The sequence below is a fragment of the Microtus ochrogaster genome, chromosome 5 (genome assembly GCF_000317375.1).
Source record: "Microtus ochrogaster isolate Prairie Vole_2 chromosome 5, MicOch1.0, whole genome shotgun sequence".
NCBI classification, from domain to species: Eukaryota; Metazoa; Chordata; class Mammalia; order Rodentia; family Cricetidae; genus Microtus; species Microtus ochrogaster.
Genome location: NC_022012.1, coordinates 73,278,693 through 73,292,082, shown reverse-complemented (window position 1 = coordinate 73,292,082; position 13,390 = coordinate 73,278,693). Strand labels below are relative to the sequence as shown.

Genomic DNA, 13,390 nt, shown 5'->3' with positions numbered 1-13,390 from the left:
GACACTGAGCCCCTCTTCTGGGCGCCAGCCTCCCTCTGAGAATCCCTGCTCGTCACGGGCGATTTTGTCCAGCTTACTTTTGTATTGTTTGACTCTGGCTCATACTAAAACGTTGCCATTCAGCAAAGCTTGGTTCTTTTTGTTGTCCTACTCAGACGTGGTCCAGGAGGTGTTTAGCCTCAGCTTTCTGGACTCCAGCTTTCCAGCTGGCTGAGCTTGCCTGGAGGGGTGTATGATGGGACATCAGTCATGCCTTTCCCACTAAGCCCTGGACTTCTAGTCATGATATAGCTGCAGGGTGGGCTGTAAAGAATTTAAATTTCTTTCTTTTTCCTAGTGCAAAATGTAGTCAGATATTTGGGTCACTTGCTCAATGACTTTTCTACCGGAAGAAAAGGCTGGGTCCCATATACATGTTGTATGGTTTTTCCTATTGGACTTTCCTTAAACATTTCTTTAGAAAGATAATAACAGGGACTTTTGTTTAGGAAGCATAGAAATTAAACACTTTGGAGCCTCATTTAAATCTGAATTATTCTTTTAATAATTGGAATTAACTGGAGCTGGAGAGATGACTCAGCTATTATGAATACTTTTTCCTCTTCCAGAAACCCAGGTCTGGTTCCTAGTGCCTATTTGGTGACTCATAACCACCCCTAGCTCCAATTCCAAGGGCTCTAACTCCCTCTTCTGGCCTCCATGGGCATCTGCATGTATATGGTCCACATACATTCACTCAGGTACCCAGACAAAGTAAAACCTTGTAGTCTGAGCAAACAAAACCCCTTACAATAATAATCACGATTTTAACACTTAGATTGGTGGGACCCGACAGGAAAGACATTGTAACCTCCAGGTGGTTGTTCTAGCTCTGCTTCAACTGCCAGGTTGTACTTTTGTGAAAGCGGAACTCAGAAGTCATTCCCTTTGAAAGGCTTTGCAGTAAAGCTTGCCGAAGGCATGGTGGAAGGCAGGTGAGGCCGAGGGTCTGGAGCGATGGCCGGAAGATCTTACAGAAAAATCAACTTCTTCCCCACAGACTGAGCTCAGGAGACCCAGTGCCCCACAAACCACCTTTCCAAGTGGCCTTGATTAGTGACAGGCACAAATGGTGTTAAATGACATTTTCACTGCTGTAATTGGGCTCCTCCTGGCACCTGTTTTCCCATGGATGCCCTACCTGCTTCCCTGCCCCCTGAGAAGGAGGCCTCAATACAATTAGTTTGGCCTCATTTCATATTGCTGTCTGCCAGAGGTCTCTGGGTGGCCCTAAGGGCTTCCCTTTGACATTGCCTCCACTTCCCCCAGCTTATAGAGTATATGGACTTGGGCTGCTGGGTGTTGCTCTGTTCACAGCATCCTGTGATGCCCACCCTGGGTCTCTTCTTCTCCTCCCCAGAGGAACTGCGAGAGTGACACAGAGGAGGACATCGCCAGGAGGAAAGCCCTTCACCCCCGGAGGAGGAGCAGTACCTCCTAACTTGCCTGGTTTTCAGTGGCTGCCAGGGAAGTCCACGTTCCTTGTGTTCCTTCTATGCAAGTTCTTGGACCCTGCTTGTCACCGGTACCCAGACCTTCTGTGTTCCTGAGCACAAGAGAGAGGAGTCTGCAGGACTCAGAACTTTCAGGAGACCCTGGGAGCATTGGCTGTCTCCTGCTGAGGAGTCTCCAGCATTCTCCAAGCTCTTAGATCTCCAGGAAACTGGCAGTCATCTGTCTGCTAACTTCGGAAGCTGGGATGGGGTGTGGACTGAGGGAATGGCTATAAAGGAGTGTCATCTTCACCACAGGTTAAAGTCAGGTTTCGGCAGCTTTCCTTACTCGGTGACATCGTTCAGAACCAGCCTTGGCAGCCATCATAGCAGGAAGACAGAAGCCGCCCCTATCAGGACACACGCGTGAAGAGAATTTCTAGAGTGAGGGACCAATCTTGTGACCTCCCAGAATTCACAGGAGTCAGGATGTCCAACGTCAGACTGTACAGCAGCCTCTTGTCAGCCTACTGTGTTGTGATTTTTTCCTCGTTTTTATTATTAAACTTCTTGTTTATCTAATGTTTGGCTGTTTTAGGAGCTATCTCCATCTGGTTCCCTTTAGTCCAAAACCCTGTGCTTAGGGAACACTAGGGTTGACTGCAGCTCAGGAGCTTCTGAGTAATCTTTTGCTGACAAGATGCGGGCCCTTGCATCCTCTATTGACAGTGTCCAGCCCTTTCCTCCTCAAAGAAGGCCATGACCCTTCCACCACCACTGCTGGCAGCCCTCCTCTTAGGGGATGACTTGCAGCTCTTCTAAGTCATAAGTTGAAGTCCTGGCCCTCAGTGTCACAGACTGTCACTGTCACTGGAGATAGAGTGATAAAACAGCTCATGAAAATAAATCGAGGTCATCAAAGTAAACCCTGATATGATATGACTAAAACCTTATAAGAAGGGGAGGATTAGGGCTGGAGAGAAGGCTCACTGATTAAGAGCAATTTCTGCTTCTGCAGAGGACCCAGGCTCCAGTCCCAGCACCCACAAGAGGCAGCTCACCAGTGACTCCAATTCCAGGGCATCTGATGCATTCTGGTCTCCACAGGCACAAGGGACATGGTACCTGTACGTAGACGCAGGCACTCATACATGCACATAAAAAATAATAAGAAATTTCCTTTGGGCATGGTAGCTCAGGTCTGTAATCCTAGTGCTCTGAAGGCTAAGGCAGGAGGATTGCCATGAGTTCAAATCCAGACTGGGATATGGTAGCAATTTACCATATGTGGTGCTGTATACCTTTAAGTCCTAACTACTTGGGACATTGAGGCAGGATAACTTGAGCCCAGGAGTTAGAGACAGCCTGGGCAACAAGGAAGAACAGGAGAAAGAGGAGGAAATTAAGGCCCAAAGAACACGCGGAAATGGCATCTCCAAGCTAAGGAAAGAGGCCTCAAAGGAAGCTAGCTGGTAGATGTGGTGCTGTATGCCTGTAATCCCCACACAGGCGGATCATGCTACAGATTTGCAGCCACCCTGGTCTACACATTGAGTTCCAGGATAGCAGGGTGACATAGCAAGACTCTGTCTCAAGAAGTCAAACTGTGGAGGCTTGAGGGGAGAGGGGGCTGAAACCAACCCATCCTGAATCTCAGATATCCGGCTTCTCTGGTGAGAAAATGAATTTCGGTTATTCAAGTTATCTAGTCTGCTACTGTGTTATGACGGTGATAGCAAACTACTTACCTGTCAGTCACAGACGAGAGAGATGGGGGATGTTAACATTCTAGACAGAGAAGGGCAGAGAAGGAGCCCCAGGGAAAAAGGAGAAGGAGGAAAAAGTGGAGTAGATATGGTAAGGAGATTTCTTCTGCATCCAAACCCAGGCTGTGTTTTCCTGGCCATGAGAACGGCTTTGTTTACCAGAGTCAAGGAAGACTCGTGGAAGCCCAAGGGGACGTGTGCTGGGGAGAAAAGAAGGAAGTCTGGAAGGAAGTGAGCGACAGAGTGGAGCTCAGGAAATGAGTCAGGAAGTGTGTGTGTGTGTGTGTGTGTGTGTGTGTGTGTGTAGGATAGAAAGAGCCCAGGTGTATCATTAATTCCCTTTGTTAGCAGTGAGGGGTTTGTTGTTTGTCTAACTTTTTTACATTTATTTACTGATTGACTGATGATCGTGTGTCTGGAGGTGTGTACATGCCACAGAACACATGTGGAGCTCAGAGAACAACTTGGAAGAATCAGTTCTCTTCTGTCCCGTGAGTCTTGGGTTTGGTTTCAGGTGATCTCAACCTGTGGGGCTTTGTCAGCAAGGGCCCTTATCCGCTCAGCGCTCCAACCAGCCATGGCCCAGGCTGCCCTTGAACTCTTGATCCTCCTACCTCTGTCTCCTGAAGGGCCTTACAGGCGTGCACCAGTAATATACTCGAGGGCAACAGTGAGTATGTGAGTATTTCAGTCATACTTTGTGAGAATCACCCAAGCTTCCTTCATGCTACAGATGAACCCAGAGCAAAATGCCCCTCCCCCACCCCTGCACCAAGAACAGAAAGACTCTAGTTCCAGAGAAGCTCGCAGCAAATGGAAGCCACACACTGCAGCATCCCTGTGGCCTCTCCCTGCGAGCAGTTGGCAGCATGAATGGAACAAGCCCAGCAGAACCAGGTGTGTTGGCTCTGAGAGGAGAATCAACACCTCAAGGTGCCCTGAAGAAAGTGGAAGACGACCAGGGTGAAAACCACGTTCAATGAGAGAAGTTCTTTGAAAAGCTGAGGTGCCTGCCCTAGAGTAGCTAGCTGCCTGTGTGCTTGCTAGATGCCACATTAACATCCCACAAACGCAATATAAATATTTTAGCATGCGCTGTGTTTTAATGTCAGCCTCACCATCTCCCCGGACTCCGGATCTTAGAGTCCACTTCCCTTTCCCACTCATTTTATTTGCCAACAAAACAAACCAAACATCACCCAGCATGTTCTGGAAGCAAAAGAAGGTCACATCTCAATAAACAAGTGAACCATGAGGCCCCTCCCTAGAAAGGAAATCCAAGCCCCGTGCTCCATGGGCCATCAAAGTAAGTACACGTGAAACCTGGAATGTTGGAAGGGACACCATCTATCTCGGGCTTGGAGAATTTTCTTTCCATCTGCCCAGGCCTCTCCACCCCCAGTCTGATGTCTCTTCATCCAGGAAATAGTTGATTATGTTATCTAGGGACAAAGTGATATTGTGAGATCTTTTATTCGATCCTCGGTTAAAGAAAAAACAAACAACAACAACAACAACAAAAATCTGGCAATGATTCCGAGGGACCTGGGCTTCAGAAGAGGCTTCTTCTGCAATCCTGTTCACAACCTTGTAAGGGAAATGAGCTCCACTTATAAGGATGGTGAAGCAAGCCTCATCCGAGTTGAGAACGGTGCCTCCTTCTCCCAGCTGGAGCACTTGGGATCTGGATTCCAGCCCAGATTTGCCTACCCTACTTTCACATTCTTTAATACTTTTCCTGGGAAAAAAAAAAGTGGTAAATGAAAAAAAAAAAAATCCTGGAGACCCACATACAGTATGGTACTGTTTGTTTTAAAGGGCAAATCTATACATAAGAACATTGTGTTTTGGAATCAGACGACCTCAGTAAAAATTCAAGGTGAAACTACTTCACAGCAGCTTTGGTGGGGGAGGGCAAAGTGGACGCCCGCTGTGGTTCTGTGTTCTGCTTTCTTTGGGTTTGGTTTTGCAGAACTGAGGATTAAGCCCAGGCAGGTCCTTGAATGTGCTAGACAAGCACCCAGCCACTGAACCCCTGCTGTCAGGGCTCCTTCAATTCCCCCTCTCTATTTCCTTGTTTTGCTGCTGGTGTTGCATTAGTAAGAAGCGTCCTAACAAAATACCTCAGCCTGGGTGAGGTGCAAGTTTATTTCCTCAGCTTTCGAGCGTTGGCTTCATCGGAGGCATCTCTGTTTAATTTGTCACTCACTGTTTCCCAGTCTTCTTTCTGTAGATGTCTGCTTTTCTTTTCTTTTCTTTTTTTTTAAACAAGGTCATGCTGGATTAGTGCCCATGATATATCTTCAGCTTGTCTGTTTATCCCGATAAGGCCCTACCTTTAAATATAGTCACTTTCTGAAGAACAGATGACTAAGAGTTCTAGATATGAGTTTGGAGGCAATTAACATAGTTCAGTTCATAAAAAATACCTTAAACAAAAATAGCCAATACAAATTTTATAAACTGAAAAAAAAAATACCTTAAACATGGGCTGGGGACATAGTTCAATGGCAGACTGCTCTTCCAGCATGTTCAACCTCCCAGGACTGGGACAGATAGGTATAGGTACGGCTGACTTGAGTTCTAGCCTGGAAGACCCAGGGAGAAATACCTGAGTCCAGGCTCACAGCTTCGGTAGCTACTGCATTAAACCTCAGCTGTCAGCTTGATGTTCCGGGAGGGGACGGAGGACACTGGCATCTGCTGAGTCACAAGGATGTGCGCTCTGTGTAGTCACAGTTGGACATCTCTCCTTTCACACACAGGGAGAGGAAATTGCAGACGAGCTGGCTGACCCTGCGTTCTTCCAGAAGGTTGTGACCTTAGCTAGCCCGGGAAGGAGTGGAAACAGGAAAACTCCTGAGACCTACAGGCTGACAGAAGTCAAACTGAGGCCTTGGTGTTCCTCAGCTGGCTCCTGGGTCATGGCTTTCTCAGACCTTCGCAATAAAAACTGCGGGCTTTGAAACTGAGGGTGCATTTCCTGGTGGGGGAGGAAGCAGGGCAGACCTTCCTGAATGGTATAAACTGCAGACCTCACCACACGCTCGCTCAGCCTGACGCTGGAAAGCCCCACCAAGCTGTAAGAGATCATATTCTGGAAATTTCTCCCTTCTCTTACAGCCACAGTGTGTGTAACCAACCGCAGCTTGCAAACTTGCCTTAAATAGTGAGATTAACCCAGGGAGGATGGGCAGAAAGCCTGGGTCATAGACTTCAAGGTTGGATGGATTTTACTGGTTCCTTCCCACTGCAGATGGGAAAGGACAAAGCTTTTACGTGCTTCTGTGCACCTGGGAAGATAACATAGATAAGAAGCTTCGAGCAGCCTGTAGGAGGTTAAACACATCCCCAGGGCCTCTGAGATGGTTCAGCAGATGAGCGTGCTCATCATCAAGGCTTATAACCTGAGTTTGATCCCTGGGAACCCGCATGGTGGAAGGAAGGAAGCAACTTTTGACCTCCGTGCATGCATAATAGCACATACACACATGCGCGCACACACACATGCACACGCACGCGCACACACACACAATTGAATAAATAAATAAACAGTAAAACATCCATAGCACATTTTGTATATATACCGTTGTAACATGTCTGAACTGTAGCAGATGGACTGCACATGTCCCAGGATAACTATGCATGTGGCCCAACACATGTGGAGATCACAATGTCATGTCATAATGTCAAAATATTGGACACCCTGCTGGAAATAATAGTCTGCTTTCCCAGGAGCCTGGGCTGGAGATAGCTGTAGATCTCTGGCTTCATGGTAAATAAACTACTCGCTCCAGTCTCATAAGGCAAGTGTGGGAGAGTGGTGTGAGTGTGTAAAGGTGGAACTTGTCCTTCTGGGGACGTGGTGAGCAGAGAGGAGGGGAAGGAGGCTGCCTTGAATAGGAAGATGACGTTCCCTGTGTTCAGTGAGCGCTGCTGCCAAAGCACCATGCTTGCCTAGTAAGATCCAGCCTTGTGGTTCTGAAACGCAGGGCAATGAGCTTAGTCAGGGGTCAAGTTCTCCAGTGGACATTGGGACCTGACAGGGAGGATGAGATGGGCACTGTGCCCAAGGGCTTTGCAGAATTGGTAGGGGGCTTATGCAGTGTCACTGAAGGTTCTGGGAGTAACAGGACCCTAAGGAACTGGCATCAAATTATTCACATTTGATAGGGTTTTTCTCTGGCTGGGCCCAAATCCATCTCCCCGAAGATCCATCTATCACCCCTGATCTGTCTTCTGCAGTCACATGCACTTAACAAATACAGACAACAAAGGGACCATGACAGTCCTCCAGGAAGCCACAGCTTAGTGGCTTCAAGATGAAATAGGAACTAAGCCAGGAGGATCTGGGGTTTGTTTGGACAGATAAGGTCCTGGGGAGCTTTTGAGATGAGCCTAAAAGATAAGAGGGTCAACAGATAGTAAGCCAGGACCAGCCTGGGCAGAGACCCTGAGCTGGGAAGAGCTTGTATCTCCCAAGGATGTGGGGAGGACTGAGAAGGTAAGACTCAGGGAGGGAGCACAGTGGAGCTGATGGGCCGGGCAAGGAAAAGACTGGACGATGTGAGGTGGCTCTTCTTCAGGGCTGTGGTTTCGATCAGCATTTCTTAGTGTGGTCCCTGGCCAGCGACTGGAAACTCGCTAGAGGTGCTATTTTCTATCCCCACCCACCTTTCCTATATTAGTTGTGCTGGGGGGTGGTGCTCAACAAACTGGTTAGATTCCGCTGTGATGCTTTAGAAAAGCCGCCCTGCGAGGCCAGACGGGTCATTATCTCAACGCATGGGTCACCACCCGGCGGGGAAGGGTGTTGAATGACCCTTTCACAGGAATTTCATATCAGATTTCCTGCTTGTCAGGTGTTTACATTATGATTCATAACAGGTGTAAAATTAGTTATGGAGTATGAGTAGCAATGAAGAGAGTTTTATGGTTGGGGTCACCACAGCATGAGGAATTTTATTGAAGGGCTACAGCCTCAGGAAGGTTGAGAACCGCTGCACTGGGGTCAGAGCTCAGTTTGTAAAGTTCTCACCACACAAACACAAGAACCCAAATTCAGTTTCTAGAATCCACAGAAAAACTCAGGTGAGGGAACACGTGTGTATTTACCCCAGCACTGGGGAGGCAGAGACACGAGGATCTCCGAGGCTCGCTGGCCAGCCAGCGTAGTCCAATTAGTGAGCACCAGGTACCAGTGAGAGACCCTATCTCCAAAAAAAAGGCTCCTGAAGAATGACACCCAAGGCTGACCTCTGGAGGGGACAGTTCAGCAGTTCCATTTAGGTCTGAGGGTGCAGGAGAGCCAGGTAGATTTGGGTTCCTGCCTCAGCCTCTCTGCCTATTAACTACAGGCATAGGCAAGGCAGATGAGGCTGAGTTGACAGCCTTCGAAGAGGAAATCAGGCCCGTAGGTCGGATATAAGAACGGGCAGGAGATGACACCAGCGGTGCTCTCAAGCAGAGCACCCAACTCTCCAAGTTTGCCTGAGCCTGAGAGATTGCACTGGACAGAGCTGACATAGAAGACAGTCCTCCAAGCGAAACCATGGTTATCTTCTTCAGGTCGGCCGTACCTGTGGGAAGACATGCTCCCCTCCCCCAAGATCAGGTTTGTTGACTGTTGATGTTTTCTCATAGAGGCAGGGGAAGACTGGCTGGCTCATTAGACTATCACCTGAGACTCCAGCCACACTCCAAGCTAGCTGTATGCAATTCTACTCTAATTACACGAGGGCTGGGGCTCTCCGTAAGCATTGGAGCATGTAGGCTAAGGAGGGTTGACCGGAAGAGTTTTCATATTTATAACTATGGGAAGCCAGCATCTAAGCTTGGTGGAGCTTTCCACTCTACCTGCTTCGGGATCTCCCACGATTCTGCCAGCAACCCTCAGCCATGCTCTGTAAGAAGCCCATATGCTCTGCTTCCCTGAGTGAGCAAGGATGGAAATATGCTTTGGTTTGTCATTGGAACCTTATGAAGAGGGAACAGATGTCTGTAGGTCCCCAGAGAAGAAATTCTCTCAACAGTGGCCAATCTAGGGATGTCCAGTGTACAGCTGGACATTTGTCTGCCTTACCCCGTGACATGATGTTCAGAAAGAAGCATTGGTTAGGGTATGTAGGGAGGGACCAGGTGAAGGGTGCTCCCAAGTGGATTTTCAAGCATTTTAGTGGCATCTGAACTTGCCTGTCTCTCTCGCCACCCATTTCTGGTGCCTGTTGAGCTCAGGGGATGCTCCTCCCATGTCTTTCCTTGTTACCTGGCCGTGCAGACCAGCGAAAGTGTCAAGACCTAGACAAGGGCATAAAGACAGCACCTCCGGTTGTGCTACTGGCCCGGTGCCTGGGTCACCTGAAATACAATAAGGTTCATGTCTCTCAGACCTTGCTGATGCTGTTGGAAGCTGAAAATACCCAGGGCCCTGGCCTGACGCCTGGGTGGCTCCTCTGGGCCAGGAATCACAGAGTAGCTGTGACGTCTCCATAGGGCTTTTGATACCAGCCCAGGCCTTTGGAAGGTGGGGGTAGGGGATGACAGGGTCTACACCTCTCACCTTTCCAACAGGTTGAGTATTTTAAACAGACCAGATTTTTTTTTCCTTTGTTCCAATACATGCCAGGGGGAGGCAGAGTGAGTTTACCATGTTTACTGAACTAAGAGTATCAGACAGAAAGGTTATGGGTACTGCAATATTTATAATCGCCAAGTTGACAGGATCCACAGTCACTTAACAGACAAAGCTCTGGTCTGTTAGGGAGATTCTAGTTTAGGTTTCTGAGATGGAAAATCCCACCATAGCTGTGGACGATCCTACTCTGGGGGATGGGGTTCTGGACTCCATAACAAAGAGAAATCTAGCTGGACCCCCAGTATTTGTCTGTCTCTGCCTCCAGCAGACACAATGTGACCAGTCACTTCACTCTCCTGCCTTTGCCATGCTGGACTGTATCCCCTCAAACTGTAAGTCGTAAGAAACAGGGTCTCGATCGGCAGCCCTGGCAGGCAGGCTCAGAATGTACTCTGTAGACCAGGCTGGCCTGGAAGTCACAGAGCTCTGCCTGCCTCTGCCTCCTGAGTGCTGGGATTAAAGGCATGCACCACCACTGCCCAGCTTCTGGTTGCGTCTGGTCAGGTGTTGGGTCACAGCAATAAGAATAGTAACTTACATGCCCTTGCAGGAAGTGAGCATAGATATTATGAAACCATAGCAAAGCCCTTCAAGGTCTACATGTTCAACCCTAGACCAAGAGTGGAGGGACCAGGGCATGGATAAGAGAGATTGGTTTAGACCAGAAAAGTTGGGAGTTCAGCTAGGTCTCAAAGTGAATGACAGTTCTGGAATCTCCTTAGCTGGGTGATTTTTAACAGGGCATTGGACCTCAGTATTCCCACTTGTAAAATGGGCATCTTCCCTGCAGGACTCCTATGACTATTCAACTAAGTTAGCTAATGCATCCCAAGGCTTGGTATGTTGCATTCAGAAAGTGGCTTCTGCCCTAACAGCGGTGCATTATGGGCGACAGTAAATCATACATGTGTGAGTGAGTCAGCTGGAGCACATGGGAGAAGAGATAGAATTCTCCCGTGCTTCTGCCTCTGCCAGCCACTCTGGTGACTGCAAAATGTATGAGCAAGGCCCTTGACGTGACATGCCTCTTTCTGCCTTTCCTCACTGCATGCTAGAGGCGGCCCCACATCCTGCAGACTCTGTGAGCTGTGGTTGGTTCAGAAACCTCACTGCCCAGCTACAAAGTGTCTTTGCTTAGCACCTGTCTGGCCCCTTCAGCTGCCCACCGCCCAATGCAAAGGAGCAGGCTTGAGGGCAGCAGCTGCTGTCCTGCCCACCTACCCGTGGCCCCTGTGGTTTGTCACACACCAGGTCTTTATTGCCTTTAACTCTCAGAGCTGTTCTGAAAAAGCTCTGGTCTCTGTCTTACAGGCCAGGAGTCTGAGGTGTGGAAGGGAATGGCATTTGTTTTGTTTTGTTTGCTTTTCTGAGACAAGGCTACGTAGCCCAGGCTTGCAAGCCTCAGCCTCAGCCTTCCATGCTGGGATCCCGAGTGTGTACCATGCCCAGCTCTTACAGTCTTTTTGCTTCTCAGATGTCATGTGATGAGCAGCTTCTGCCATGAGGTCTCACCGCAGACCCCAAAGCATCAGAGGCAAACAAACAACCATGGACCCAAACTTCCTAAACCAGGAGCCCAAGTAAGCCTGCCTTCCTATTGTGTTGATTATCTTAACTACTCTATCCCAGAAATGGAAAGCTGCCTAGCAGTCTGAGGGCTTTAGGTCCCAGCACTGCATCAACCATATATGTTGGTGCACGCCCTGCAGTCCATGCACTCTGGAAACAGAAGCAAGAGGACCAGGAGTTCAAGGTTATCTTTTGCTACATAGTGAGTTTAAGGCCAGCCTGAGCTACAGTACACCCTGTCTTAAAACAGAACAAACTAACACATCTCCCTAGAGTTCTGCATCATTTTGTTGTTGTTTTGTTTTTCAAAATATTTATGAGTACTTTGCCTGTATTATGTCTGTCATGTGTATGCAGTTCCCAAAAAGTCCAGAAGAGGGAGCCAGATAACCTAGAACTGAAGTTACAGACAGTTGTGAGGATGCTGGGAATTGAACCCTCGTCCTTTGGAAAACCTGTCAGTCCTCTTAATCACTGAGCCATCTTTCTAACCTGGGTTCTTGGAGAAGATTTAAGAGGGAAGTTAAAAGGGTACTCAGATGCTGTGGGTGAGAGAATAGGCTCACAGCTATGCTTTTTCAAGAACAGATGGCCAAGCTCACTTGTTTTTCTGAGTCCCCCCAACTTCTGCCCTATTCCTTGTGCTCTCTAATCTATTTGATTCCCCTCCCGGCAGTGGGTTCCCTAGGGACACGGACTGGGCTTTGCTTCCCAGCTGGAAGGCTTGCCTGACGGAACACCTGGACCTGCAGCAGCAGCACAAGGGCCTGTTTGGAGCTGCAGCTGCTCTTTGAGCTCCCTCTTCCCACCTCCATGGCTTGAATTTAGCAGCTGAAGGTCCTTAGTTTCATCCCCAAGATCCAAATGGTAGAAGGGGAAACTAGCTTTCGCAAATTGCCATATGACCCCCTGTTCCCACCACTAAATCAAATATAAATAATGTAATTTTTACAAAACCAAGAAGGCAGAAGGTAGGGAGGATTTAGAAACATCAGAAGCATACAGATTTCTTCTTCCTCAACACTTCCGAGGCTTGAGTCTACCTAGGAAGCAAGATTCCTTCTCAAGTTGCCAGGGGAAGCTTATTGATAAAGAACTAAGTTGTCACTAAGTAATACAAAGAAGATAATTTGTGTTTATCAAGACCCCGCTATGCGTAGGCATTGTTCTGACCTAGTGTGTGTAGCTTTCCTGACTTCTGTCTACCACCGTTACAGATGAGGAAGTGGAGGACCCTAGAAATTGTGCTGCATAAGATGAAAGCCAGCTGGGGGCACACACCTTAGAGGCAGGCAGATCTCTCAGTTGGAGGCCAGCCTGGTCTGCAGAGTGAGTTCCAGGACAGCCATGCTACATAGAGAAATCCTGTCTCAGAGGGGAAAAAACAAACAAACCACAGACTTAAACTAGTGAAGTGGAGCCAGGGTTTTGCTCTGGACTTTGAAGTCCGTGAGCTGTTACTATAGGCTGCCTTTGAGGGGCTCCTTGGGATGGAGTCATGAAACTTGAGTGGTTGTATGACATCCTACCCACACAAGGAAGCCCCGGATGTCCGTCATGTGTCAGCTGGACCAACCTCAGCCAGTTTATGGGCACAGCACCGTGTTGCCCACTGTCAAGGTCATGGGCACTCTCAAAGATTATTCAGAGGAAATCCTGGATCCTTACCAGACATGGCCACCAGGTGGCACTGCAAGAGCTGAGACATTTACATCTACAGCTAAAATCCACCAAGTTCTTCCTTGACAGTGAGAATACATTAGGTTTCTCCTAAAACAGAGGCTCCAGGAAAAATTAAAAATAAATAACCCAGGCCACACCCCCGAGAGTCTGGGTTAGTACTCCATAGGCTTTGTGGGAATCTGCCACTTTTTTAATGTTTTAATTTTCAGCATCAGAAACATTTCATCTATGTGACTCAATTATTTTCAAGGATAAAAAGAGACCTG

The 13,390-nt window shown here is 48.2% G+C and overlaps 1 protein-coding gene across 1 annotated transcript in view; it reads left to right on the top strand.

The window, feature by feature from the left end:
- The window catches only part of Dapk2 (death associated protein kinase 2), a 114,899-nt gene extending 112,884 nt beyond the window's left edge, over positions 1-2,015 (top strand). The window contains exon 12 of the mRNA XM_013346471.2: positions 1,400-2,015. Coding sequence (XP_013201925.2) covers positions 1,400-1,480 — 81 coding nt within the window. The 3' untranslated portion in view covers positions 1,481-2,015. The remainder of the gene's footprint in view (positions 1-1,399) is intronic.
- Positions 2,016-13,390: the final 11,375 nt, after the last annotated feature.